Source organism: Canis lupus, chromosome 26 (assembly GCF_011100685.1).
Source record: "Canis lupus familiaris isolate Mischka breed German Shepherd chromosome 26, alternate assembly UU_Cfam_GSD_1.0, whole genome shotgun sequence".
NCBI lineage: Eukaryota > Metazoa > Chordata > Mammalia > Carnivora > Canidae > Canis > Canis lupus.
Genome location: NC_049247.1, coordinates 2948091 through 2975467, shown reverse-complemented (window position 1 = coordinate 2975467; position 27377 = coordinate 2948091). Strand labels below are relative to the sequence as shown.

The window sequence follows — 27377 nt, the reverse complement described above, 5'->3', positions numbered from 1 at the left end:
TTGTAAGAATACAGTATATAATACATATAACGTACAAAATCTGTATTAATCAACTGTCTATGTTAGTGGCAAGGCTTCCTGTCAACAGTAGGTTGTTAGTGAAGTTTTGGAGGAATCAGTTATACATGGATCTACTGTGTGGGGGAGAGTTGACGCCCCAAACCCCCATGTTGTTCAATGGTCAACTGTACTTCACTGTGATCTACTGCATTCCTTTGATGGAGGCAGAGCTTGATTGTAATGAGTCCCCTACTGACCAGCACTGAGGTCTCCAGTCTGTTTGGTAAGTGAAATATAGCTGCAGAGCCTTGTCTTGGGCGCATGTATTTTTTTTTTAATTAATTCCTAGAAGTGGAGGTGTTTGGTCACAGAGTTCATACATTTTAAGTACTCTAGCTGTTTCTTCATTGCCCACCAAAGAGGTTGTATCCATTTACCTGCTCAGAAATAATATAGGACAGTGTTTATTTCACAAACTTTCAGCAGACTTCTTTTTTTTTTTTTAAGATTTTATTTACTTATTCATGAGAGACACAGAGAGAGGCAGAGAAAGAGAGGCAGAGACAGGATAAGCAGGCTCCATTCAAGGAGCCCGATATGGGACTTGATCCCGGGACTTCTGGATCACGCCCTGAGCCGAAGGCAGACACTCAACCACTGAGCCACCCAGATGTCCCTAGGCTTTTGATCCTTACAATATTCTACGTAAAAAGGGTGACTGAAGTTGAGCACCATTTCCTACATCTAAAAGTCCAGTTGAATTTCTTTTTCTATAGCCTTTGCTCTCAAGTTATTATTGTTTTTTTCTTATTATTGATTTATGAGAGCTCTTTATTTATTTATTTATTTTTTTATTTTTTTTAATTTATTTATGATAGTCAGAGAGAGAGAGAGGCAGAGACATAGGCAGAGGGAGAAGCAGGTTCCATGCACCAGGAGCCTGACGTGGGATTTGATCCCGGGTCTCTAGGATCGCGCCCTGGGCCAAAGGCAGGCGCCAAACTGCTGAGCCACCCAGGGATCCTGAGAGCTCTTTATTTATTAAGCAAATTAGCTAATTTTCCTTTTGTAAGTGGTGTAAGTAGTTTTTCTCAGTTTATCTGTCTTTTGATTTTGCTCATACTATGTCACCATTCAGAATATTTCTTTTATTAGATTTTTATTTCAGATTTATGTTATAAGAAACCAAAGCAGGATGAGAAGAAAGATATGTCTGAAAGATGTTTTGGAGGTAGAATGGAAAGGGCACATGAACTATCTTTGGAAGCTATGATAATGGGTGACTTTTGAAGTCTTTATTAAGAACTGAATTTTATTTTATTTTTTAAAGATTTTATTTATTTATTCATGAGACACACACAGAGAAAGAGAGAGTAAGAGAGAGAGAGAGAGAGGCAGAGACACAGGCAAAGGGAGAAGCAGGCTCCATGCAGGGAGCCTGAAGTGGTACTTGATCCCAGGACTCCAGGATCACGCCCTGGGCGGAAGGTAGGTGCTAAACCACTGAGCGACTCAGGGATCCCAAGAACTGAATTTTAGATGCTTAAAAGCAAACTTTCAGTATCATCCATAATTAAGGGACAGGAGAAAAATGCAGAATCAAGGAGATTAAAAAAAAATGGAACTCTGGTCCAGCAAATACCATTGAAAAATGTCAGTGTGTGTCAGCATGTGCCTTTTGTCTAAGGGCTGCCAAGAAGACTTCCTGAATTAGCCCTCATCTGACTGGCCTTGGTCTTTGCCATAGTCTTAGGGACCGGACACTGGTGGGTGAATCGTTACTGCCATTGATGATGAGCCTTGTCCTGTATTTTAGGAGGATTGCCCTTACAGGGCATTTCAGAAGATAAATTTTATTAACTTTTTGATTTAAAGTGTTAATCACAGTAGCCACCCGTGACATATTTATGTTTTGCCCTCACCATTTTCTTTCTCTGTTTATATTTTTTGGTAAAGGGAGCATCTAGAAGCCGCAGGCCACATATGTCTTCTGAAAGATACCTCTGACCTGGAGAGCTCGTCTGAAATCGCCCACTTCATCAAGGCAGAGAAGCTCGAGGCAGCATTGGCTCTTCACCTGTACCGAGGAGGCCGACTTTTGCAAGGTAACCCTCTTTCTCTCCAAAGGTGAAACATGAGAAATCATGAAAACCAGAAACACATCCAGCGTCTGGTAAAACAGAGCTGAGACAGCTTAGCCTGTTTACCCGGTTCAAACCTGGAGGGAGCACAATCATCTGCTTTGCTCCGTCCTTAGTAACTAATGTTCTGAAAGGAGATAACTATGCCTATCGAGAGTGGCTGTGTGTTGTAGCTGTTTTACTTCATTAAGAGAACTATCCTGAATATCTTTGAGGTATAGTTTCTAACTCAAAGTATGATTTTCAGAAGCCAAACATTTATGAGTCTTTTACAAACATAGAATGGGCACGTTTGAAACATTTTATTCCACTGATTTACTAACAAGGGAAACGCTGAGATCTAAAGCCAATTTAGAGCACTATTGAGGAGCTGGGTGTTAAGCAGGTGATGTAGTGGAGAGTGTCAGGATCAGTATGCCAGCTTAGCTGCAGAGCAGATTCATGTCCAGCATGCCATGTAGGAAGCTCTGGGGCTATCCTTCCCAGAGGTGCATTAGTCAGGGCTCCCCAGAGAGATGAGACCACTAGTGCATATCCAGACACATGGAAGAGGAGATTTATGGTAGAGATTGGCCTGCGTGTCTACGGCCATACCACCCTGAACGCGCCCGATCTCGTCTGATCTCGGAAGCTAAGCAGGGTCGGGCCTGGTTACTACTTGGATGGGAGATTGGCCTGCGTGATTACTGAAGCCCAGAAGTCTCACAATCTGCTGTCTGCAGGGGGGAGAACCAGAACTGCCAATGCTGCCCTTCAGTCTGGTTCAGCAGGTCTGAGAATCAGGGGGCTCTGGAGCCAGAGTCTGAAAGCCTGAAAACCAGGAATTGGGATGTCTGACGAGCACAGGGGAAGACGGATATCTCTGCTAAACCCGGAGAGTGAATTTGCCCTTCCTCTGCCTTCTTGTTCTCCAGGGACCTTCAGCAGATGCCTTAACACCCACTTGCATCAGGGAGGGCATCCTGTCTTCCCCTCAGTCTACCAATTGAAATGCTAATCTCATCCGGAAACACCCCCACAGACACACCCAGAAATCATGTTCCACCAGCTGTCTGGTTGTCCCTTAGCTCAAACATAGCTTAACATCACAACCACACAGAAATGACTTACATCGCTACTTTACCCAAAGCTACAAAGTATGTATAATTTTTTTGAGTGAGCTGTATGTACAAGATGGCACTTGAACTCAGGACCCAGAGATCTTTCCATTTGCAATGACATGGCTGAACTAGAGGGTGTTATGCTGAGTGAAGTAAGTCAACCAGAGAAAGACATATGCTATCACTCATATGCAGAATTTAAGGGAAAAAAAAAAAAACAGATGAATATAGGGGAAGGGAAGGAAAAATAAAATAAGATGAAATCAAAAGGAAGAAAAACCATGAGAGACTCTTAACTCTGGGAAAGAAACTGAGGGTCACTGGAGGGGAGGGGGGTGGGGTGACGGGGTAACTGCGTGATGGGCATGAGGAGGATGTGATGAGCACTGGGTGTTATATGCAGTGCTGAATCACTGAACTCTACTTCTGAATTGAATTGAATTGAATTGAATTAAAAAATTAAAAACAGGGCAGCCTGGGTTACTCAGCGGTTTAGCGCTGCCCTCAGCCCAGGGCCTGATCCTGGAGACCCGGGATCAAGTTCTACATCGGGCTCCTGCATGGAGCCTGCTTCTCCTTCTGCCTGTGTCTCTGCCTCTCTCTGTGTGTCTCTCATGAATAAATAAATAAAATCTTCAAACAAACAAACAAACAAAAAAACCAAAAAAACCCCAAGAGAGTCTAATGCTTTCCAGATTGAGTCAGCCAGGCGCCCAACTTCACAGAATATGAGCTCTTAATTAGTCATAAAGAGTGAAGTTGATAACAGTACTCTCTCTTAAAAAATTAATCAATCCATGGGGAATCTTAAAACACTGATCCCTAGATCACTGAAGGGACATGCACCCTTTTAGCTCTAGCTACATTTTGGGGATATTTCTTCTTAGCATCCCAAGACCAGCTTGACTTCAGTGAAAGTATAGAGACCACCAAGTGAAGGCAGAAGAAATCACTGTGTTGTAGCCGAGCAACAAGTGCCTCTTCCCAAAAATGAATTCACTGACATGGCAGTGGTAGCACACTTCAGGGGTGTAGTGTGTCATTTGAGGGCCAAAATTCTCTACAAAGATCTTCACATTGGGATAGAGCTTCAGGCAACAGGATAACAAGCTTCTGAAATTTTTGGAAGTTTCATTGCCAAAGGTGACTTTCTACTTTTCCACACTAGATCAAGCCTCGCTTCATCTCCCTGGTCTTCCTCCTGCCCTCTGCACCTAGCTGGGACTTAGGTCCTATCTGGATGCTTACTTCCTAATTTTTTTTTTTTTTTAGTTTTTTTTGTTCATTCATGAGAGACCCAGAGAGAGACAGAGACATAGGCAGAGGGAGAAGCAGGTTCCCTGCAGGGAGTCTGATGCAGGACTTGACCCCAGGACCCCAGGATCATGACCTGAGCCAAAGGCAGATGTTCAACCGCTGAGCCGCCCAGGCTCCCTCACTTCATAAATTTTTTAAAACTTAAACTGCTATGCACACATATTTAAAAAATTCCTCCCAGCACAGAGTGAATGTAACTAAATGATAAAGCACAAAAAGTAAATCTTTCTCCCACTTCATATTCCAACTGTCTGATTTCTTATCCCCTGAGACAACTAGTTATTGTTTTCTTGTGTATTCTCCTGGAAATGTATTATAGGTACTATACTAGTTATCTGTCATTACGTAACAAATTACCCCCAAAAGTGAGTGACTTATAGCAGTGCATTTATATGGAATAGTTTCTGGGAGGGAATGGCAAGATGGAGGAGTAGGTGTCCTCAACTCACCTTTCCCACAAACTTACCTACATAACTTTCAAAACATCCTGAACACCTATGAATTCAACCTGAGATTTAAAGAGAGAACAGCTGGAATGTTACAAAGAGAAAAGTTTTCACTTCTAACAAGGTAGGAAGGTGAAAAAAAAAAAAAAAGAATAAACTGGGGGAGCAACTAGCAGGGCTAAAGAAGAGTGGCAAAAGATTCAGGGGCATGAAAGCCCAGCCCTGGAGAAGCAAGAACTTTAAAATCTGAGTCAGAGTTTTCCCTGATGGAAAAGTGCTTAGCAGGGAAATCGGGCCGACTCGAGAGAGGGGCAGTGAAGCCTCAAGATTCCTGGAGTCATTGTAAGAAGGAGTGCCCAGGGGAAAGTTCACCACAAACCGGGGTCTGATATTGGTAAAGGGCTGGAGCGCCGCAGCCCTCGGAGTATTTGGGAAGAGCCAGTCGGTCAGGTGGGCCTGCGGAGCTGCCTTTACCCTAGAGGCTGCCAGCGTCCGGAGGGGGCTGCACTCTGTTCCTTGCGGGAGAGCGCGGGTCCAGCAGCACGGCCCGGATCCCAGGGCGCCCAAGCAGACAAGGCCTGCGATCCTCCGTTCCGCCTGCGACAGTCGGAAGTGGGGAGGGCACGGGCAGCAAGGACTCTCACCCGCTACCAGGTGCCCCCAAGCTGTGCAGAGCAGTGCACCTGTGCCAGCCCTGAGAGCACCTAGGCCAGTGCGGACTGGGAGACTGTGGTTAGTAACTTGCGGAGAGCTCAACTTCAGAGCTAGAAATCTGGCTGCCACCGTTTTTTATTTTCCTCTTTGTTTCACCTTGTGTGTGGGAGGGATGGGGCCGCCAGGGAACAGAGGCCTCCCGGGGTAAACAGCTCCCACTGAGCCCAGCACCTGGTGGTGGGGGGGGGCATCTCCGCCCAGGTACACACACCTGAGAGTCAGCACAGCAGGTCCTCCCCCAGAACACCAGTTGGAAGTACAAGGGAAGAGCAAGTTTACTGAACAAGCAGCTCGGGAAAGCTCCAGGACTAAGGCATAATAGTATATAGAACTAGACGGTCCTTTTTTTTTTTTCTTTTTCCATTACGACTCGTTTTTATATCAGACTAAATATTTCCAATATTTTTTTCTTTTCCCACCTTAACTACAATATTTTACCAACTCTTCATTTTTTGAGTTTATTCCTTTTTGATTTTCATATTTCTACAATTATATGTCTTAGATATGTTTTTCACTTCTGGATTCCCTTCAACATATTCAATTTAATTTTGGTAGATACATGAGATATGGGTTTTGTTTTCTGTTTTTTCTGCCTTGTTTTGTTTTACAATGGTGGAAGTTAGTACCTTCTACAACACGACCAACATACACCTAGAACCAAGTGGAACCCTGTGGTGGTTCATTCTGTGAGATTATATTCTCTTTTCCTTCCCATTCTTCCCCCCTCTTTTATCTTGTTTACATTTTTATGATCAATGTTGGGACTCTGTATAAGTATTGCTGGTTTATATAAATTGGAGACTGAGCATCTTCTAACATACAGAACAAAATACACTCGGAACCAAGAGGATCACCCTCTAGGACCCCTCATTACACTACATTATCTCTCCATCACCATTTCCTCACCACCACCACAATCCATCCCCCCTTTTTTCTCTTTTCCTTACTATTTTTTCTTTTTCTTTGTTCTTCTCCTTTGTTTTTGACTTTTAATTTTAAAATTTGTTTTTCACTTTAGTGGTCCATTTGTTTTATTTTGTTCTGTTCTTCTTTTTCTTTTATTTTCTGGTCTCTGACCTCCTCAGAATCATCTAGAGTGTATTTTACCTAGGTCATGGTTGATATTTTTGAATCAGTCCACTAATACAGCCACTCTGCACTGGACAAAATGACTAGAAAAAGAAAAGAACCAGAAAAGAAAGAACCAGAAACAATACTCTCTGCCACAGAGTTACAGGATTTGGATTTAAATATGATTTCAGAAATTCAATTCAGAAGTATAATTATAAAGCTACTGGTGGCTCTGGAAAAAAGTGTAAAGGATTCCAGAGACTTTGTTACTGCAGAATTGAGATCTAAATGAGGGTGAAATTAAAAATAGATCAAATGAAATGCAATCCAAACTGGATGCTCTAAGTGCTAGGGTTAATGAGGTGAAGAGAGAGTGAGTGACATAGAAGACAAGTTGATGGAAAGGAAGGAAGCCGAGGAAACAAGAGAAAAACAATGAAGAACCCAAGAAGAAAAGTTTAGGGAAATAAATAATAGCTTGAGAAGGAAGAATATACGTCTAATTGGGATTCCAGAAGAGGCTGAGAGGGAGAGAGGACCAAAAAGTATATTTGAACAAATCATAACTGAGAACTTCCCTAATCTGAGGAAGGAAACAGGCACTCAGATCCAGGAGATAGATTCCCCTCCCCCCCCACAAAAAAATCAATAAAAACCCATGCAACACCTTAACATTTAATAGTGATACTTGCAAATTTCAATGATAGAAAATTCTTAAAGGTGTGTGAGACAAGAAATTCTTAACTTATATGGGGAGAAATATCAGATTAAAAGCAGACCTCTCCACAGAGACCTGGCAGGCCAGAAAGGGTTGGCAGGATATATTCAGGATCCTAAATGAGAAGAACATGCAGGCAAGAATACTTTATCCAGCAAGCCTCTCATTCAGGATAGAAGGAGAGATAAAGAGCTTCCAAGACAGGCAGAAACTAAAAGAATATGTGACCATCAAACCAGCTCTGCAAGAAATATTAAGGGGGACTCTGTAAAAGAAAGAGGAAGCCCAAAGAAATAAGCCACAAAAACAGGTACTAAATAGGTATTATGATGACACTAAATTCATATCATTCAAAGGTAACTCTGAATGTGAATGGGCTTAATGATTCCACCAAAGATGCAGGGTTTCAGACTGGATAAAAAAACAAGACCTATCTATTTGCTGTCTACAAGAGACTCATTTTAGACCTAAGGACACCTCCAGCCTGAAAATGAAAGGTTGGAGAACCTTTTACCATTCAAATGGTCCTCAAAAGAAAGCTGGAGTAGCAATCCTCATATCAGATAAATTAAAGTTTATTCCAAAGACTGTAGTAAGGATGAAGAGGGACACTATATCATATACTTGATCATATCAAAGGATCTATCCAAAAAAAGGACCTAACAATCATGAATATTTATGCCCCTAAGGTGGGAGCTGCCAAGTATATCAATCAATTAATAACCAAAGTAAAGACATACTTAGACAATAATACACTTACACTGGGAAACTTCAACACGGCGCTTTCTGCAAATGAAAGATCTTCTAAGCACAACATCTCCAAAGAAACAAGAGCTTTGGGGATTATAAAAAATAGCAAAAGGGAATAAAGGGGAAAGGAGAGAAAATGAGTGAAAATATCAGTAGGATGACTGAACATGAGAGACTCCTAACTGTGAGAAACGAACAAGGGGTAGTGGAAAGGGAAGTGGGCGGGGGGTTGGGGTGACTGGGTGATGGGCACTGGGGGGGCACTTGAGAGGATGAGCACTGGGTGTTATGCTATATGTTGGCAAATTGAACTCCAATAATAAAAAAAAAAAAAGAAAGAAAGAAGAGCTTTAAATGATACACTGGACCAGATGGATTTCACAGATATTTACAGAACTTTACATCCAAATGCAACTGAATACACATTCTTCTCAAGTGCCCATGGAACTTTCTCCAGAATAGACCACACACTGGGTCACAAATCAGGTCTCAACCGATATCAAAAGATTGGGATTGCCCCCTGCATATTTTCAGACCATAATGCTTTGAAATTAGAACTCAATCACACGAAGAAATTTGGAAGAAATCTAAACATGTGGAGGTTAAAGAGCATCCTGCTAAAAGATGAAAGGGTCGACCAGGAAATTAGAGAAGAATTAAAAAGATTCATGGAAACTAATGAGAATGAAGATACAACCATTCAAAATCTTTGGAATACAGCAAAAGCAGTCCTGAGAGGGAAATACATCGCAATATAAGCATACCTCAAAAAATTGGAAAAAACTCAAATACACAAGCTAACCTCGCATCTAAAGGACTTGGAGAAAGAACAGCAAATAAAACCTACACAAGCAGAAGAAGAGAGTTAATAAATATTTGAGCAGAACTCAATGAAACAGAGACTAGAAGAACTGTAGAACAGATCAACAAAACCAGGTGTTGGTTCTTTGAAAGAATTAATAAGATAGATAAACCATTAGCCAGCTTTATTAAAAAGAGAAAAGACTCAAATTAATAAAATCACGAATGAAAAAGAAGAGATCACAACCAATACCAAGGAAATACAAAGAAGAATCATGAATATTTATCCCCCTAATGTGGGAGCTGCCAAGTAAATCAATTAATAACCAAAGTAAAAAGATACTTAGATAATAATACATTTATTTTTATTTTAAGATTTTATTTATTTATTCATGAGAGAGAGAGAGAGAGAGAGAGAGAGAGGCAGAGACACAGGCAGAGGGAGAAGCAGGCTCCATGCAGGGAGCCCGATGTGGGACTTGATCCTGGGTTTCCAGGATCACACCCCAGGCTGAAGGTGGCACTAAATCACCGAGCCACCAGGGCTGCTCAGATAATAGTACATTTAATAACCAAAGTCAAGAGATACTTAGATAATAATACACTAATAGTAGGAGATTTCAATATGGCAGTTTCAGCAAATGATGGATCTAGGAAGAGCATCACCAAAGAAACAAGGGCCTTCAGTGATACACTGGATTAGATGGATTACAAAGATTATATATATATATCAGAACTTTCCATCTGAATGCAACTGAATACACATTCTTCTCATGTGTACATGGAACGTTCTCCAGAATAGATAATATGTTGGGTCAAAAAATCAGGTCTCAACCGATACCAAAAGACTGGGATTGTCCCCTACATATTTTCAGACCACAGTGCTTTGAAACTAGAACTCAATCACAAGAATAAATTTTGAAGAAACTCAAATACACGGAGGTTAAAGAGCATCCTGCTAAAAGACGAATTGGTCAACCAAGAAATTAGAGAAGAATTAAAAAGATTCATTGAAACTAATGAAAATGAAGATACAACTGTTCAAAATCTTTGGGATACAGCAAAAGCGGTCTTAAGAGGGAAATACATAGAAACCTCCCTCAAAAAATTGGAAAAAAACTCAAATACACAAGCTAACCTCGCATCTAAAGGACTCGGAGAAAGAACATCAAGTAAAGCCTACACCAAGCAGAAGAGAGATAATAAAGATCCGAGCAGAACTCAATGAAATAGAAACCAGAAGAACTGTAGAACAGATTAACAAAATCAGTTCTTTGAAAGAATTAATAAGATAGATAAACCAATAGCCAGCCTTATTAAAAAGAAAAAAGACTCAAATTAATAAAATCATGAATGAAAGAGGAGAGATCACAACCAATACCAAGGAAATACAAAAGATTTAAAAAATGTATTATGAGCAGCTATATACCAACAAATTAGGCAATCTAGAAGAAATGGATGCATTTCTGGAAAACCACAAATTACCAAAACTGGAACAGGAATAAATAGAAAACCTGAATAGACCAATAACCAGGGAGGAAATTGAAGCAGCCATCAAAAACCTCCCAAGACACAAAAGTCCAGGGCCAGATGGCTTCCCAGGAGAATTCTATCAAATGTTTAAAGAAGAAACAATACCTATTCTACTAAAGCTGTTCCAAAGGATGGAAAGGGAAAGAATACTTCCAAACTCCTTTATGAGGCCAGCATTAGTTGGTTCCAAACCAAAGACCCCACCCCAAATTAGAATTATAGACCAATGAATATGGATGCAAAAATTATCACCAAGATACTAGCCAATTGGATCCAAGTGTACATTAAGAGGATTATTCACCATGACCAAGTGGGATTTATCCCTGGGATGCAAGGTTGGTTCAACAGTCATAAAACAATCAATGTGATAGATCACATCAACAAGAGAAAAAACAACTATATGATCCTCTCAGTAGATGCAGAGAAAGCATTTGACAAAATACAGCATCCTTTCTGGTTAAAACTCTTCAAAGTGTAGGGATAGAGGGAACATTCCTCAATATCTTAAAAGCCATTTATGAAAATCCCACAGCAAATATCATTCTTTTTTTTTTTTTAATTTTTATTTATTTATGATAGGCACACAGTGAGAGAGAGAGAGGCAGAGACACAGGCAGAGGGAGAAGCAGGCTCCATGCACCGGGAGCCCGACGTGGGATTCGATCCCGGATCTCCAGGATCGCGCCCTGGGCCAAAGGCAGGCGCCAAACCGCTGCGCCACCCAGGGATCCCAAATATCATTCTCAATGGGGAAAAACTGAGTGCCTTTCCCTAAGATCAGGAACATGACAGGGATGTCCACTCTCACCACTGTTGTTCAACATGGTGAGGCTACAAGTCGTAGCCTCAGCAATCAGACAACAAGAAAGTAATAAAAGACTCAAATTGGCAAAGGAGAAGTCAAACTCTCCTTCTTCACAGATGATATGATACTCTATATAGAAAGCCCAAAAGATTCCACCCCAAGATTGCTAGAACTCATATGGCAATTCGGCAATGTGGCAGGATACAAAATCAATGCCCAGAAATCAGTGGCATTTCTATACATTTACAATGATACTGAAAAAAAAGAAATTAAGGAATAAATCCCATTTATAATTGCACCCAAAAGCATAAGATACCTAGGAATAAACTTAACCAAGGAGATAAAGGATCTATTCCCTAAAAACTACAGAGCACTTCTGAAAGAAATGGAGGAGGGCACAAAGAGATGGGAAAATATTCCATGCTCATGGATTGGAAGAATTAATATTGTGAAAATGTCAATGCTACCCAGGGCAATTTACACATTTAATGCAATCCCTATCAAAATACCGTGAACTCTCTTCAGAGACTTGGAACAAAGAATCTTAAGATTTGTATGGAATCAGAAAAGACCTTGTATAGCCAGAGGAATATTGAAAAAGAAAACCAGAGCCAAGGGCATCACAATGCCAGATTTCAAGCTGTACTACAAAGCTATGATCATCAAGACAGTGTGGTAGTGGCACAAAAACAGACACATAGATCAATGCAACAGAATAGAGAACCCAGAAATGAGCCCTCAACTCTATGGTCAACTAATATTCGACAAAGGAGGAAAGACTATCCACTGGAAGAAAGACAGTCTCTTCAATAAATGGTGCTGGAAAAATTGGACATCCACATGCAGAAGAATGAAACTAGACCACTCTCTTAAACCAGACACAGAGATAAACTCAAAATGTTTGAAAGATCTAAATGTGAGACAAGAATCCATCAAAATCCTAGAGGAGAACACAGGCAACACCCTTTTTGAACTTGGCCACAGCAACTTATTGCAAGATACATCCACGAAGGCAAAAGAAACAAAAGCAAAAATGAACTATTGGGATTTAATCAAGATAAAAAGCTTCTGCACAGTAAAAAAAAACAGTCAACAAAACTAAAAGACAACCTACAGAATGGGAGAAGATATTTGCAAATGACATATCAGATAAAGATTTAGTATCCAAGATCTATAAAGAACTTACTAAACACCTAAGAAACAAACAATCCAATTATGAAATGGGCAGAAGACATGAAAAGAAATTTCACCAAAGAAGACGTACATGTGGCCAACAAGCACATGAGAAAATGCCTCGCATCACTTGCCATCAGGGAAATACAAATCAAAACCACAATGAGATACCACCTCACACCAGTGAGAATGGTAAAAATTAACAAGACAGGAAACAACAAATGTTGGAGAGGATGTGGAGAAAGGGGAACCCTCTTGCACTGTTGGTGGGAATGTAAGCTGGTACAACCACTCTGAAAAACCATGTGGAGCTTCTTTAAGGATTTAAGAATAGAGCTACCCGATGACCCAACAATTGCACTGCTGGATATTTACCCCAAAGATACAGATGTAGTGAAATGCCGGGACACCTACACCCCAATGTTCATAGGAGCAGTGTCCACAATAACTACACTGTGGAAAGAGCCATGATATCCTTTGACAGATGAATGGATAAAGAAGATGTGGTCTATATATACACTGGATATTACTCAGCCATTAGAAACGACAAATACCCACCATTTGCTTTGACATGGTTGGAACTGGAGGGTATTATGCTGAGTGAAGTAAGTCAATTGGAGAATAACAAACATTATATGGCATCATTCATATGGAAATATAAGAAATAGTGAAAGGGATTATAGGGGAAAGGAGGGAAACTTAGTGGGAAAAATCATAGAGGGAGACAAACTATGAGAGACTCCCAACTCTGGGAAACAAACAAAGGGTTGTGGAAGGGGAGGCGAGTGGGGGGTTGGGGTGACTGGGTGACGGGCACTGAGGAGGGCACTTGATGGGATGAGCACTGGGTGTTGTACTATATAAAAACAATGTAAAAATATATATGTATATATATATATATATATGGAATAGTTATGTGGGTCTGGAATTTAGAAACAGCTATGCTGGGATTCTGTCTCAGGGTCTCTGGTGAGGTGGCGGTCAAGACCACGTACTGTGTGTTCCGGCTGGGTCTGGGTCTTCTGGAGGCCTGACTGGTCCCACAAGGGCCACTTGTAAGGTAGCTGTTGGCAGCAGCATCCTTGTGATGTGGCAGCTGGCTTCTCCAAGAAAGGCCCATCTAGGATAGAAATTGGAAGCTGACTGGTCTATCATGACCCATCCTTTGAAGCCATACAGCATGAGTTCCAGAGCATCTGGATCACACAGATCAGCCCTCTCAGGCATGAGATGGAACCTCGCTGGTCGTGTCCTCCGGGAGCTCGCCATCTTGAAGGCTGGCTGCTGGATAAACGTGTACACATATTTGCATGTATCTCTTCCTTTACAAAAAAACATGAAAGTGGCAAGCAGACTCTCTGCTGAGCAGGGAACCCAATGTGGGACTCCATCTCAAGACCGTGAGATTACAACCTGAGTTGAAATCAAGAGTCAGGGATCCCTGGGTGGCACAGCGGTTTGGCGCCTGCCTTTGGCCCAGGGCACGATCCTGGAGACCCAGGATCGAATCCCACATCGGGCTCCTGGTGCATGGAGCCTGCTTCTCCCTCTGCCTGTGTCTCTGTCTCTCTCTCTCTCTGTGTGACTATCATAAATAAATAAAAATTAAAAAAAAAAAGAAATCAAGAGTCAGACGCTTTACCAATTATGCTACCCAGGCACCCCTCAATTAAACTGTATTTTAAAACATAGCACTTATGATTTTTTAAAAGATTACCTAAGCACATGATTTGGAAACTTCTTAAAAATACAAAGATGGAAATACAGCACTTTGACTTTCACTACCCAGATGTGACCAATGTTTCCTGTGCATGTTTGCTTTTATTCATTTTGTATTTTTATTCAAATTTAAATTTACAAAAGGAGATCCACTCTTACAATATAAAATTGCAACTTCTTTTAACCAACTATTAACTGCTGCTACCTGGGCTAAGTGCTGTGGTAGGTGCTATAAGCACAGAGATGACACTGTGTCTCACATTCTGGTCTGTCTCTCTCTGCAATTTCTATGTGTATTTTTAAAATCATGATCATCTCACAGCTCAGCAATCTGTCTTACCTACTGACATGTTAGGAACATTTTCTCGTCATTGAATGGTCTTCCACAGCATGATTATGAGCGGTCATATCCTATTTCCATCTTCCCCCTTGACTGTAAGCAATGTTGTGATGGGCGAGCATCTGCAGAAGCCCTGGTAACCCGTTCACTTTAGGATTTTCTAAGAGAAACACAGCCATCTCACAGGACATACCTGTGCATTTTTACTGCAGATACATCTTGCCAATGAATAATCAGCCACACTTAACATGTCTGTGCATAGTAAATATATCTAAATAAAACCATAATGGCATGGACAAATGGAAATTTGCTTTTCTTTTTAAAACCAGTATTTACTGAGCAAATAATTAGGTAAATAAATTGCTAAGAAGACTTCAAGTGATGAGAAATAGCACATTAACAATATTAATATTTATTATAGCTATATTACAGGTATACATGGTTTAAAAAAAACATGAATCTTAATGCTTTATTTAAGTCATAGACCAATTACTATACTAACGTCAAAGTAATGTGTTGCATTTGTTCTTCCCTCTTGGACATGTCTGTGACAGAGGTTCACTGTGTATACCTACCAGCCTTTCAAGTGTGCAGGAAGAGAACTTCATAGCTATCCTTGCCTGAAATATAATAGAACACTGCTCTTGTGCAGAATGCTCCCTGGGCTCTCCTTCACAGGCCCCATGTAGCACACAAAGAAAAATTGCCTGGTGACCTTACATTGGCAGAAAACTGGATGAGAAACATTTTGATGAAGCTCTTTCTCTGCTTCTTTTTGAGAATCTGCTTCAGGCTTGAACCTGGTGAGGAAGCAGATGGCATCAGGTGGCTGATTAAGGAGCCAGGTTCAGGAAACTGATGCTTTTTCTTGGCAGACTCCTGAGAATGACACATTTAAAGCAGAGGAGCTGATTTATGAAATAGGACCAGTCACTTGGGTGGCTCTGAGTAAATGCACTTGGAAAATAGTTTGTATAGCACTTTTCAGGCTCAGTTCATTTCCACAAATGCTGTTTAGAGATTTAATGTGTAGCAGGCATTTTATTAGGAGCAAGGGATACAAAATTAATAAGCCACGGTGCCGGTTCTCGCGGATTTTCCAGTCTGCAAATCAATCCTAAAGCCTTATGATACATGGCAGGGCATCAAAGTGGGGGGTTTACTTCTGAAGGATCTGAGAAAGACTTCAGTGAGGAGGGCATGCCTGAATGAGGTTTTGAAGGGTCAGTAAGAGTTTGCAGACAGTTTATATGCATCATGCTATCTCAGAGGACTTCCAGAATTTCCCACTCATAATTATGGATGCATTGCCATTAAGACTAACATGCTACTGGGATCCCTGGGTGGCGCAGCGGTTTGGCGCCTGCCTTTGGCCCAGGGCACGATCCTGGAGACCCTGGATCGAATCCCATGTCGGGCTCCCTGCATGGAGCCTGCTTCTCCCTCTGCCTGTGTCTCTGCCTCTCTGTCTCTCTCTCTCTGTGTGACTATCATGAATAAATAAAATCTTTAAAAAAAAAACAAAAAGACTAACATGCTACTTATTTGAAGCTCTGTTTTCTCAACAATAGAATGAGTATTGAAAAAAATAGGAAAGTAAATGAAATATCTCACATTCCATTCTTCCAAATGCTAATTTAATTCAGAGAGCTTCTGGATTTATATATTTAAAAACTCGTTCATCGTAAAGCACAGTTATACTAGCATCACAAGCAGATTCCATCCTGTTCCTGTATGTCATATGTATGTAGTGAGTCATTTAATCCCAGGAGCGAGTCAGCTAATTATCATGACCTCCATTTCATGGATGAGATGGCGGAAATTCAGAGAAACTGAGTGACTCGCTCAAAGTCACCATTTTCCAAATGGGGAACCAGGATTCGGACCCAGGATGATCTGGTGTCAAAGTCTTATGTTTTTCTTACTAAATTTGATCTGATATATTTGAGCAGTTGCCAGTTGGCTTAATTAGCTGGCAGGGCTGATCATTTTAATTATTGAATATTCTCATAACTTTTGAGCAGCTTCTACAATACCCGGTGTGTATTTTTCTGGTCTCTATTTCTCTGTCTTTGGAGATTTCACTGAAAAAAGACTTTTTCTGTGATTTTTCTTACCCAGATTTTCCTAAACTGGCAGTTTTTATTAGGGAGGTACATTGTACTAGTTTCCTAGGGCTGCTGTCATGGTTTACCACAAACCCTGTGGTGTGAAACGACACACACTTGTTAATCCTGTAGCTCCCAAGGTCAGAAAGCTGAAATGGGTCTCTTGGGGCTAGAATCAAAACGTTGGTGGGACTGTGTTTCTTTTTGGAGGCTTTTGTGGCAAATCTGTTTCCTTATTTTCCACCCACACTCCCTGACTCATGGCCCCATCCACCCTCAGAGCCAGAGATGCATGGTCCAGCCCCTCCTCACACGGCAGTGATGGGAGCTCCTCCTTTGCCTGCCTCTTCCACCTTTAAGGACCCCATGATTACAGTGGCCTCCCTGGGAAATCCACAATCATCTGTCCCGTTTTATGGTTAGCCAACTGGCAGCCTCAATTCTAAATAGCTTAATTTGCCTCTCCCCTGAAACATTCATAGGATCCAGGAATTAACAACGGACATCTTTGGGGTCATTATTCTTCCCACCTCACACCTCCCTCAGCCCCAGAGATTCGTGTCCATCCCACGTGCTAAAACCGTTCACGCTCAGCATCCCCACAAGTCTGCACCCATCGCAAAAGGTGAATCATTTCTACGGAGTGTGCTTTCCCTGTCTGTCTGTGGTTTGGGAAAAGGTCATAGTGCCAATAGCAAGAAGTGCCAACAACATAAAATGTTAGAATGTAAAGTAGGTTTCCCTTGCATCCCAGATCTGTGGGCTTGTAGGTCCCTTGTTGGGAGACAACAACAACCCAGTTTTCTGTGTATTCTTTCACAGAACTTATAAACATAAACATAAATATAAATATGTGTGTATAGAAATGTATATATGTTTATCATTTTTATATAATACTTGTATACTGTATTAACCAACATGTGCTTGATTTTTCTCCTAATAATAGTGATAATAGATTTTTTTCAGTCTTTTTATGTCAGTGTACACACACACACAACCCTGTCTGCTTTCTTTTTTTAAAGGCTGGTCTCCACTTATATATCTGAATTGTTTCTCATCTTTTGCTCTTACTAGCAGCCTCGCTGTCTCCGAGTATGCTTCTGTTGGGCTTAGTATCTAGAGGCTGAATTCTTAGCAGATTCCAGGGGAAGAGTCACCTTCCCAGAGAGAAGACATCTGCTCCTTTGCATGGACAGGAATAATTCTAAGGCAAATAAAAGGAGTAGTCGAGTACCCTTTGACTGACATTCTGAAATCTCAAAAGGGATGGTGTGTTCCAGAAATCCCTGTATGGACACTCTAGTTAGTCTGGTCAGTTTGGTGGTTTGCTGGCCAGCATCTCTTCAAATTTTTGGTTGATTTTTGGAAGTCCGTCTGGAGGGTTGCTTCTGATGAGCACATCATTCAGCTTGGTCTGTGCATGTCTGTTGCCTCGCTCGCCCTTGCTCAGCAAATGTCTCTCAACTAAGCCTGTCAGCAACACAAAGAGCTTCCCCCAGAACAAACTTGATCCCTGGTGAATCCTTCCACACTTGACACGTGCAGTGTCTTGGATACTTTTGCTTCCTGCCATAGCTGTGCTGCATTCACCCCGAAGTCACAGTGGGCAGGGCGCCCAACATCACCCCAGTTCCTGGAGAGCATGACACCTGCTGTGGGGAGCCCCAGCCGGGCTGCATTTGAGCTGCTCTTACTCTGTCAAAATGCCAGTGGTTCCAGATCAGCCCGTTTCCCGAGAGCAAGAAGCTCAGCTTTGATAGATGGTGGCCAGCACGATTCTTCATTTGTTAAAATTTAAAGCTAATTGATTTAAAATGGTCCTGGCACCTGCGGTCTGATATGATTAATCCCCATGTCATGTTTATAATAGTGAGTCCTATTCTGCTCCTCAGGTGAGCTGGATAAAATGAAACAAACATCAAAACATGGTCCCCGAGTTCTGGGAACACAGGTTTCATGCTGCTTTGGGATGGGCTGATGAGGTCTGTTTCCAAAACCATGCTCTGCTTCATTAACTTTCATATTTTGCAGGTCATGGAATTCCTTTTGGAATCATCTTTGGTGGAACTGATTTAAATGAAGACATTAACCAGAGAGAAAAAAACCAAGTGATGGGGAAAGTCCTCGAGGAAGCCAGGTAATGCCTCTGAGAACTTCACAGGAGGTAAACACTGGGGCAGAGTTCGTTGAAACCTAAATCTTAAAGAAAGCAGTAGTTTGGGAAGTTTACATCTTACCATAATAAAGCTAATCTCTTTTTTTCATTTGGCACCTATGAATTTTGCCATGAAGAGTCATTGTAAACAAGTCATTGCATGTGAATGACTTTTTGAGGACGTTAACATTGGGCCAGCCTTCTTGAAAGGTCCTACAGGGTAAAAGGCACAGCATTGTTGTCCTCCAAGAGAACACCACACACAGACTCCAGCTCTGTGCGTGCATGAGTCAGGTTCTACTTTGCATGTTTTTGGCATATCTCTGAGCTCCATAGATTTCTGAGCTACAGAAAACCATCTGTGAGGGTGTCACCAGCGGGATTTCTCAACCGGCTTACTGTGGGCATTTGGGGTAGGACGGTTATCTGTTGTAGGGGGCTGTGCTGCACATCCCGGAGCCTGGACACTGCACATCAGCAGCACCTGCTGGATGCTGCAGCTTGAGGCCAATACGTTCCTAGCCCCCGGAGTGGGAGTTGTTGCCTCCACGCAAGAATCCAGAGATGCACTCCCCAACATTTTCTTTGTCCAGACATGCTTAGAGAATCCTATTGGTACAGCATTGTGGAGTGAACCAGAAGGACTGGTGGGGAAAAAAAAATCACCCCCATTCCTCTGTATCAGAAATATAATGATAATGTTTAACACAAATAGTAACAGTATAGAAATCCTCTATGTCCATATAAACATTGTTTGAAAAGGCTAAAGAAATCAAAACAAAACCTAAATAGTCACAAATGCTCCCTTTCAATTCTTGTAAATCTTTGAATCATTGTAAAACAAACAAAAACAAAATAAAGCAGGCAATCATTATGTTTTTAATGTGGACAAACTGCTTTATTAATTCTTTTTAAAAAACACTTTATTTAGGCATGATTGATGTGCAAAAAGCTGTATATAATTGATATATACAGCCCCATAAGTCTTCATCAGTAAAACTATCATCATGATCTGTGCCATAAACTCATCTATCACTTCCAGAAGTTTCTTCCCACCCCTCTTTATTATCATGCAAAGAGCACTTAGCATAGAATCTACCCTCCTTGCAAATTTGTAAGCTTACATGACAGCATCCTTAACTGTAGGCTCCAGGAGATCTCCAGGACCTACTCACCTCATGCAAGTGAAACCTTGTGCTCTTGGATAAATACCTTCCTGTTCCCTCTCCCTCGGGCCCCAGCAACCACCGCCCTGCTTTCTCCTTCTGGGGGTTCTAGTACTTTAGATACTCACATCAGTGGGATCATGCAATATTTGTCCTCTTGTGTCTGGCTCACTTCACTGAGCATCATGTCCTCCAGGTTCATCCATGTTGTTGCAAATGACAGGATTTCCTCTTTTTTTCAAGGTTGAGTAATACTCCACTGTATGTGCTTACTACATTTTCTTGGTCCATTTGTCTCTTGCTGGACATTTATGTTGCTTTCATGCCCCCAATAAATGACTGACCATGAAATGCCTGTGGCTCATCTCTAACCGTCTCACGGCTGAGAAGCTGTGGTAAGGGAATTCAGAACTCTTTGCCTCTTTATGTCACTGGAGCATTCCTGATCTCTTACAAAGGACAGGACTCCCTGTTCTGCCATGAAGCGTTAAGGCAACCCCCCTCCATTTTTATAAGGTGAGAAGCAGTCTTGCTCTTGGAAACTAGGGTTACCATGAGGTATCATTACATTTTAGGACCCGCTTCGTCCTGATAACTTCCTGGACATGAATGTGGCAGTACAGCCTTATCGAAATAGAGCCAAATAGCCATGTGTGCCTGTGTGAGCATGTGAGTCAGATGGAGAGAGAATTACAGTAAATAAAGGTACCCAGAGTTTGAGGTTGATCTTGAAAGGTGATCAGTTATTATAGGTTTTCTCGATATTGTTGTTCTTATGCTCTAAAAATTTATTACCTTTTGATTCATGTGGTTTACACTGTCTTACAGAGGGGAAATAATTCTGCTGGGTAGAAACAATATTGAATGAATTCATCTTATGGTATTATCGTTAGCATTATTCATTGCATTGTTATTAAAACACATTGATTTTCATTTGGAAGGGGTATTGATTGAGTCAGTGGTCAGGGAAGTTGGATGAATCATAAATTTCTTGCCGGAGAGCATATGGCATAGTTTTCTGTAAAATAAAGTATTGGACTTGTATTGCTTTATAATGAGTTTCATTTTTAATCAAATACTTTTAAATAGTTATATTTTTCTTATAAGGTATATTTTTTAGCTTGTTTTATAGTTAAAACATTTCCCCCCCTGTATGGTACAGTTTTGAAATTACTTCAGCATCAGCTTTCTGGCTTGTTTTATAATATAAGTATTTGGTAATTATAAATGCCAAATTAAGTAAGGAGTTTGAAACTTGTAGAAATTGTTCTGTGAAGAATCATCCAGGTGCATCTTAGAAAAAATTAATATTGCCCAGCAAATGAGCAAAAGAGTTTATATGAAATAAATTGCCTAAGAAATAGTTTCACAGTTAGGAAATACAGAGCACATGATGGGTTAGATCATGTGAAATGGTAGGCCAAAATGGTTCAGTATCATTTCATGGGGTTTTTGAGCTATGATATTGCTAAAGATGTTTTTGACAAACAAAACCACACATCAAAGTGAGTATGTTTTGAAATGGCAATATTCCCTCATGGTGTAAAAGTGGTAGTTTTACACTTTTCCTAAGAAATGGGTTATTTTCAATTTCTTTATTTTCTTAGGGTCACTGGGTCAGAAACTCTCTTGAGGGTTATCTGTTAGGAAGGTGGTGCAAACCCAGGGCCAGGGTCTCTGTAGTGAGGCCCCGAGAAGGAAGGTGTTATCTGCCGCTCCACAATAAAAGGACATGATGGAGTTCATGCAGACCTGCCACTGGATCCCAAAATGTTTACACATCGCTCTTTCTGATGGAAACCTTTCCAAGGCTCTCCTTGCTCCCATCTGTGGTCAGCCGTGCTGTTGATCCCCTGATGTCTGGGTCTGAGACAAATGGGGCATGCCAGCAGAAAGGGCTACAGGGTGGGGACAGTCACCAGCTGCTGGGTGAGCGTGCCCATCCTCCCGCTTCTGCAGTCAGCCCCCCACACCTGCTCTCCCTTCTTCCTTCCCCTGACCTGCTTCCTGTGGGAATGTAAGGCAGGACTTCCACCCATGCACTTGGTCATTTATTCAGTCTGCATACTCTTGCCCATCTCTGGGGTGCCAGGTGTGACTCCAGCGAGGGGCAGGTATGTGACAGCAAGCAGGCCTCCCCATTCAAGAGAAGGTGGCCAAGTTTGCCACAGGGGTGGATTAATCTTACAGGGGCCATCCTGAGGCTGCACTGCGCATTTGTCTAGAAACTCTGTGATGGCAGGAAAGGCCTGGTCCTTCGGTCATTGACCTCATTCCCTGCTCTTCAACTTTTCTCTGTTTTTGGGGTCTTCTCTTTTCTTCTTTTTCCTATAGGTTTAAAGCTGTTCCATGGTATGTTCATGGGGCACCATGCAGGGGTCATGGTGATGGTGTTAATCTTAGTAGAAAACAGTAACAGGAAATACTTGCTAGGGACCAGGAACCTGGTGACAGCTTACCCATGTTGTGCTTCTTGTTTGGCTCTGCAGTGTCCTGTTTTCACAGTCTCCCATGAAGGAAGGTTCCTGCACTGTCCTTGCGTGGCAATATAGGTCTCAGAATGTGGTGGATGCTCTCAGAACACACTTGGCCCATACCCCTGTCCATGTCCAGGGGCACGTGGAGTGTTGTATGAGGGGTGCCGGCACACCCATCATTGCTGGGTCAGCCCATGCTCATGCCAGCTGCATGCAGGGCCTGGGTGGGGAAGATGGCCCCAGTGGAAGGTGTGATGCCCTCTGCGCCTCCTATCCCTCACCGGTTTTGAGCAATTTCTGACTGTCTGACCTCCATGAGATGTCCCTGGTTCATCCCATGTGTACCCAGCTCTAATTCTAGAAACAGCCATTGTTTGATAAATGTAGAGGTTAACATCCCTTATCCATGTGCATTTGGTACATTTTGACTACTTTAGCATAGGCTTTCCTCGCTGAAGCTAATGGACTGGACAGCTTGTCCTGGGATGTTCTGAGTGTATTAACTAAATCCTTTGCTTCTCTTCTGCATCTGGCCTTCTGACTTTTCCCCTGCTTCTCTGACCTTACATGGAAGGAACAGTAACAACAAAAAGTTGAAATGTTGAGCTTCATTTGTTAATTTCTTGCATACACAACTTGTTTTGATGTGAGTGGAGATTGGAGCTGAAAACCACTGACCGCGCACGATAAAGATTGATGACACTTGGAATTCAGCTTCTCACCTTGTCTCTCATGATTTGTTCCACGGAGCTGGTCCCTAGTTATGTTAATTGGATTCTGCGCTAATTCCCCCCCTCCTTTTTTTTTTTTTTTTTTTTTTTTTACCAGATTCGCTGTCGCTTTCACAGAATCAATGAAGGAGATGGCGCAAATGCAGTGGGTATGTGTTTGTTGTGTGGTGTTGTGCTGGCTGAGCTGGGGAGAATGTGGGATGGGAGGGCTGTGGGGTCGGGGGCTTCAGGGTTGGGGGGCTATGGGATTGGAGGGCTGTGGGATCGGGGGGTTGTGGGGTTAGGGGCTGCTGAGTTAGAGGGTTGGAGGCCATGGGGTTTAAGGGCAGCAGGGACCCTTGATGGGACCTGCTAGTGTTTCTATCGACCCTGCCCATTATGGCCACAAGAGTGTATTACAGATCCCATATATTGATGTTTCTTTTATTCGTGTAGATACTTTTAAGACTTAACTGATTTTTTAAATATATTTTTGCCAAATGGCAAGAACAGCCCAATAGCCAAATCTTGTAGTATTCTTTCTGTTTTCTTTTTCATGAGCTCAGAATAAGTGATTTAGAGGCTGTGCTATAAAGGTTGCAGCCACCCCATGTGCATGGAGAGCCGCAATCTTTGAGGTGGTATATGTAGTTTCTAAGGTTGGACTGTTTATCTGAAGAGCTTTGAAGAGGAGAGGACTTTGTAGCTCTCTAGGCTAATTCCCTTATTGACTTTTTAAATTCATGATGACTCGGGGGCTGGTGGGAAGAGCTGGTGGGAAGAGCTGATGGCAGACTGAGTTCTCAGTGGGGAGTTAGGGAAAGGCGCAGCACAGCTGGCACCTGCAAAACCAAAGCAGCCAAACAAGAGGCCCATTTGCCTCAGGGACCCCTGAGCATGAGACTTTGCTCTTGGGGGGGAGGGGAAGGGAACCTGCAAGGAGCCTTGGTCGCCAGCACTGTTGGTCCCTGTGCCATGCCAGCTCATCTGCTGTGCCCACTGCTTATGCCCCATCATTTGTCGGCATTATTCCCGGCAGGGGTATTTTGCAGGCTATGCACTTTCTTTATAGAATTTCAATTTGGGGCACTTGGAGACTGCGTGTTGGGGTGAGGGTACATGCAGTGTTTTGTGGGACCAGTGGTCCCTTACCAAGGCTCTGAACACTGTGCGTGTGTGGACGCTCATCTCTACAGCCACAGTGTGCCTACCCTCTTCTTCACATCACACACTTCCCAGGCAGGAACTGGAGGTTGCACTTTTTCAGGGCAGTTTAACAAACTGTAAATCTCATAATGAAAAAGGACAAGCTTCCCAGCTGCTGGTTTTATGTTGACTAGTTTGACTGCCTTCTTAAAAGGTGATCGTCTGAACCAGTAGTGTCAATGTGTCAACGTGGGGATCCCTGGACTCCTTCTGGGCCTCCACAAAGTCAAGCCTATTTTCATCATGACAGTGAGACATTGTTTGCCTTTCTCACCTTTAGGAAATGAGTGAAACCGCTGACCCCTTCATCCTAATGAAGGCAGTGGCGCCAATGTGAGCCAGTCATTGATTATCCACACCACCCCTTGGAGTTTAAAAGAAAAATCACTTTAAGATCTCCTTGATGAAGCCATAAAAACTTTTGATTTTATCATTAACATTAACCTTTGAATACATGTGTTTTTAAATGTTCGTGTGGTGACACAGGATGTATGCATAAACCTATCTGCCGCATCCTGAATGAAGTATGGCATTTACCTGGAGAAAAGGCTCTTGTGTGATTGGGTTACAAATTGAACCAGATACTTCTTAATAAAATTTTGTATCCAAAAGAATGATTGGTAGACAAACGGGTTATTCGGATTTGGGCATTTGTCAGATGTTTTCTTAAAAATGAGTGGATCGAGCCAATCTCGTTAAGCAAAACAACTGGCGGTCTTTGTTGCCAACAAGAATGTTTGAATCGTTGAGAAAAATCAGAATTTTGGAAAGCCACCACACCATGTGGTTGACAACCTCCCCAGACGTAAAGGCTTCTCTGGTGAGGTCCGTGGTTGTACACTGAAGCGGGATTTTTGTTTGGATGTCGTATAATGACAATGCCTCAGTGTCTGGAAGACCTGCATCTCCCGGTGAACCCGTATTTCTCCAATGATCATACACAGTGTGACATAGTCACAGATCCCTCCAAAGTGAGGGGGAGATGGGTGGACTTGGATGGAGCGGAGCATCATAGGAATTCAGGTTCCCTATTGCATCTTACCTTGGGACATTCCCATTTGTTGAGTTTTTATGTAAGTCCCCTAGAATAACAGCTACGATGATCTGAAAAGGCTCACCCCTTCCTGGCCACCTATCAGCAAGTGCTGGGCTCTCTTTACATCCCTCAGTCAGAACAGATCTCATGGAGTAGCAGGTACAGAAGCCAACTGTTCTAAGCCAGACACGAAAGGAAGCTTTTACCTGTCAAAGCAGATGTTCCTTGTCCATGAATTTGCAACCCTTCCCCCAGCATCTCCATCTTAAATGTCACCTTCATCCATTGACCCTGGGGCCCTCCCAAATCAGTATAGATGTGTTCACTTACTGTATATGTTGTTTTTTGTTACATGACAAACCACACCAAATACAACACCTTAAATAAAACACTGTTTATTCCTTGTGCTACTTGGGTCAGCTCAGCCAGACTGGGTGGTCTGGGGTACCCTCCTGGCTGACGTGGCTGGGACCTTTGCCAAGGACAGTGAGGACAGCTGAGGCCTCTGTCTCCTGGACCACCATCCCTTGTGAGGCTGTGCAGCAGGAGAGGGCAGGCACCAGGGTGAAAGGCTTCTTGGAACTTCTGCTTGAGTAATGTTTGCTCCCATCCTGATGGCCCAAGCAAGTCAAGGTGTGGGGGTACAGTCTGCCTCAGGGTCAGAGGGTCTTCAAGGTGGGTTTGCAGGGGCACAGACAGACTCAGGGAGGGATACACTCAGAGCCTGTCCTTTCCTTAACCCTACAGGGTTGTGAGCTCCGTGAGGATGGGCACAAAGTAGGGCTTGCTAGTGCATCTCCAGGGGGTAACACACATCCTCATGTTCAATAGATATTTGTTGAATTGAGTTTACCAGGGACAGATGCTTCCTTAGAACTTCTTACTACAGAAATTTCCACACATAAGGAAAAGTAGCAAGAATAAAAGGGTGCACTGTACTCACCACCTGCTTACATTCTTCAATTCTTACTTAATCTACTGCCATTCTCTACACTTGGACACATATGCACATGCATGCACACACATACATACACGTGCACACATGCACACACACATACACTGCACACATGTGTACCCTTGCACCCACTCACATTCACATGTGCATACATTTGCACACACATTCACACATGCATACACATACACATATATTTTTTTAAAGTTTTTTAAAAAATATTTTTTTAAAAGTTACAGCCATCATGCCATTTCACCTGCAAATATACGATTCCACCTTCTTTGTAAATGCACTTTGATAAAGATTTTTTTTAACATTAAGTACCAGGTTCTGGATATATTTTTGTGTGGGAATACCATAGCACGTAAGGAAGAAATAAAGTGGGACTCAAACAGTAGCATGATTTAAGATTTTTATCATTACATTTCGGAAGAACTCAAGTGAAAGAATTTGGAGGAGAGGAGTGGCATTTCTGAGTCCCAGACTCACTGAATTAGCGATAGTGTTAGACTCAGGCACCAGGCTCGGAATGGAGCTGCATTGTGAGTCTGTGCTCAGGAGAGGGCGCACTTGGGGATACAGAGCCCTGAGTCCCTGGTGGCAAAGGGACAGCTGACCCGGAACAGTTCTTATGGTAGTTTAACTTTGATATGCAGTGAGAAGGGGACTGGCCCGAACGCACATGGCAGGCAGAGTTTGGGCAGCCAGGACAGTAGAGGGGATAATGCCCCAGGGACACGCCCGTGGATGGGCCAGCTCCCGCCTTGGAGCCAAGTCCAGCATCTGCTGACACTGGTTCTCAGATAAAGGTGATTTGCCACCAGGACTGGGTGATCCTGGGTCCCTGCTCTTTGTTTTCAGAAAGATACTCTTCCAAGTATCTAACAAAGCATTTTTAAAAAATTGAACAGGCAACAAAAGTTCCATCTTAAATGATTA

At 42.3% G+C, this 27377-nt stretch overlaps 1 protein-coding gene across 4 annotated transcripts in view; it reads left to right on the top strand.

Moving 5' to 3' along the window:
- The window catches only part of GLT1D1 (glycosyltransferase 1 domain containing 1), an 87232-nt gene that overhangs the window by 11195 nt on the left and 48660 nt on the right, over positions 1 to 27377 (top strand). For all 4 annotated transcript variants that reach the window (XM_038574736.1, XM_038574737.1, XM_038574738.1 and 1 more), the window contains exons 2-4: positions 1957 to 2105; positions 18768 to 18873; positions 23363 to 23414. In XM_038574736.1, the coding sequence (XP_038430664.1) occupies positions 1957 to 2105; positions 18768 to 18873; positions 23363 to 23414 (307 nt within the window). The remainder of the gene's footprint in view (positions 1 to 1956; positions 2106 to 18767; positions 18874 to 23362; positions 23415 to 27377) is intronic.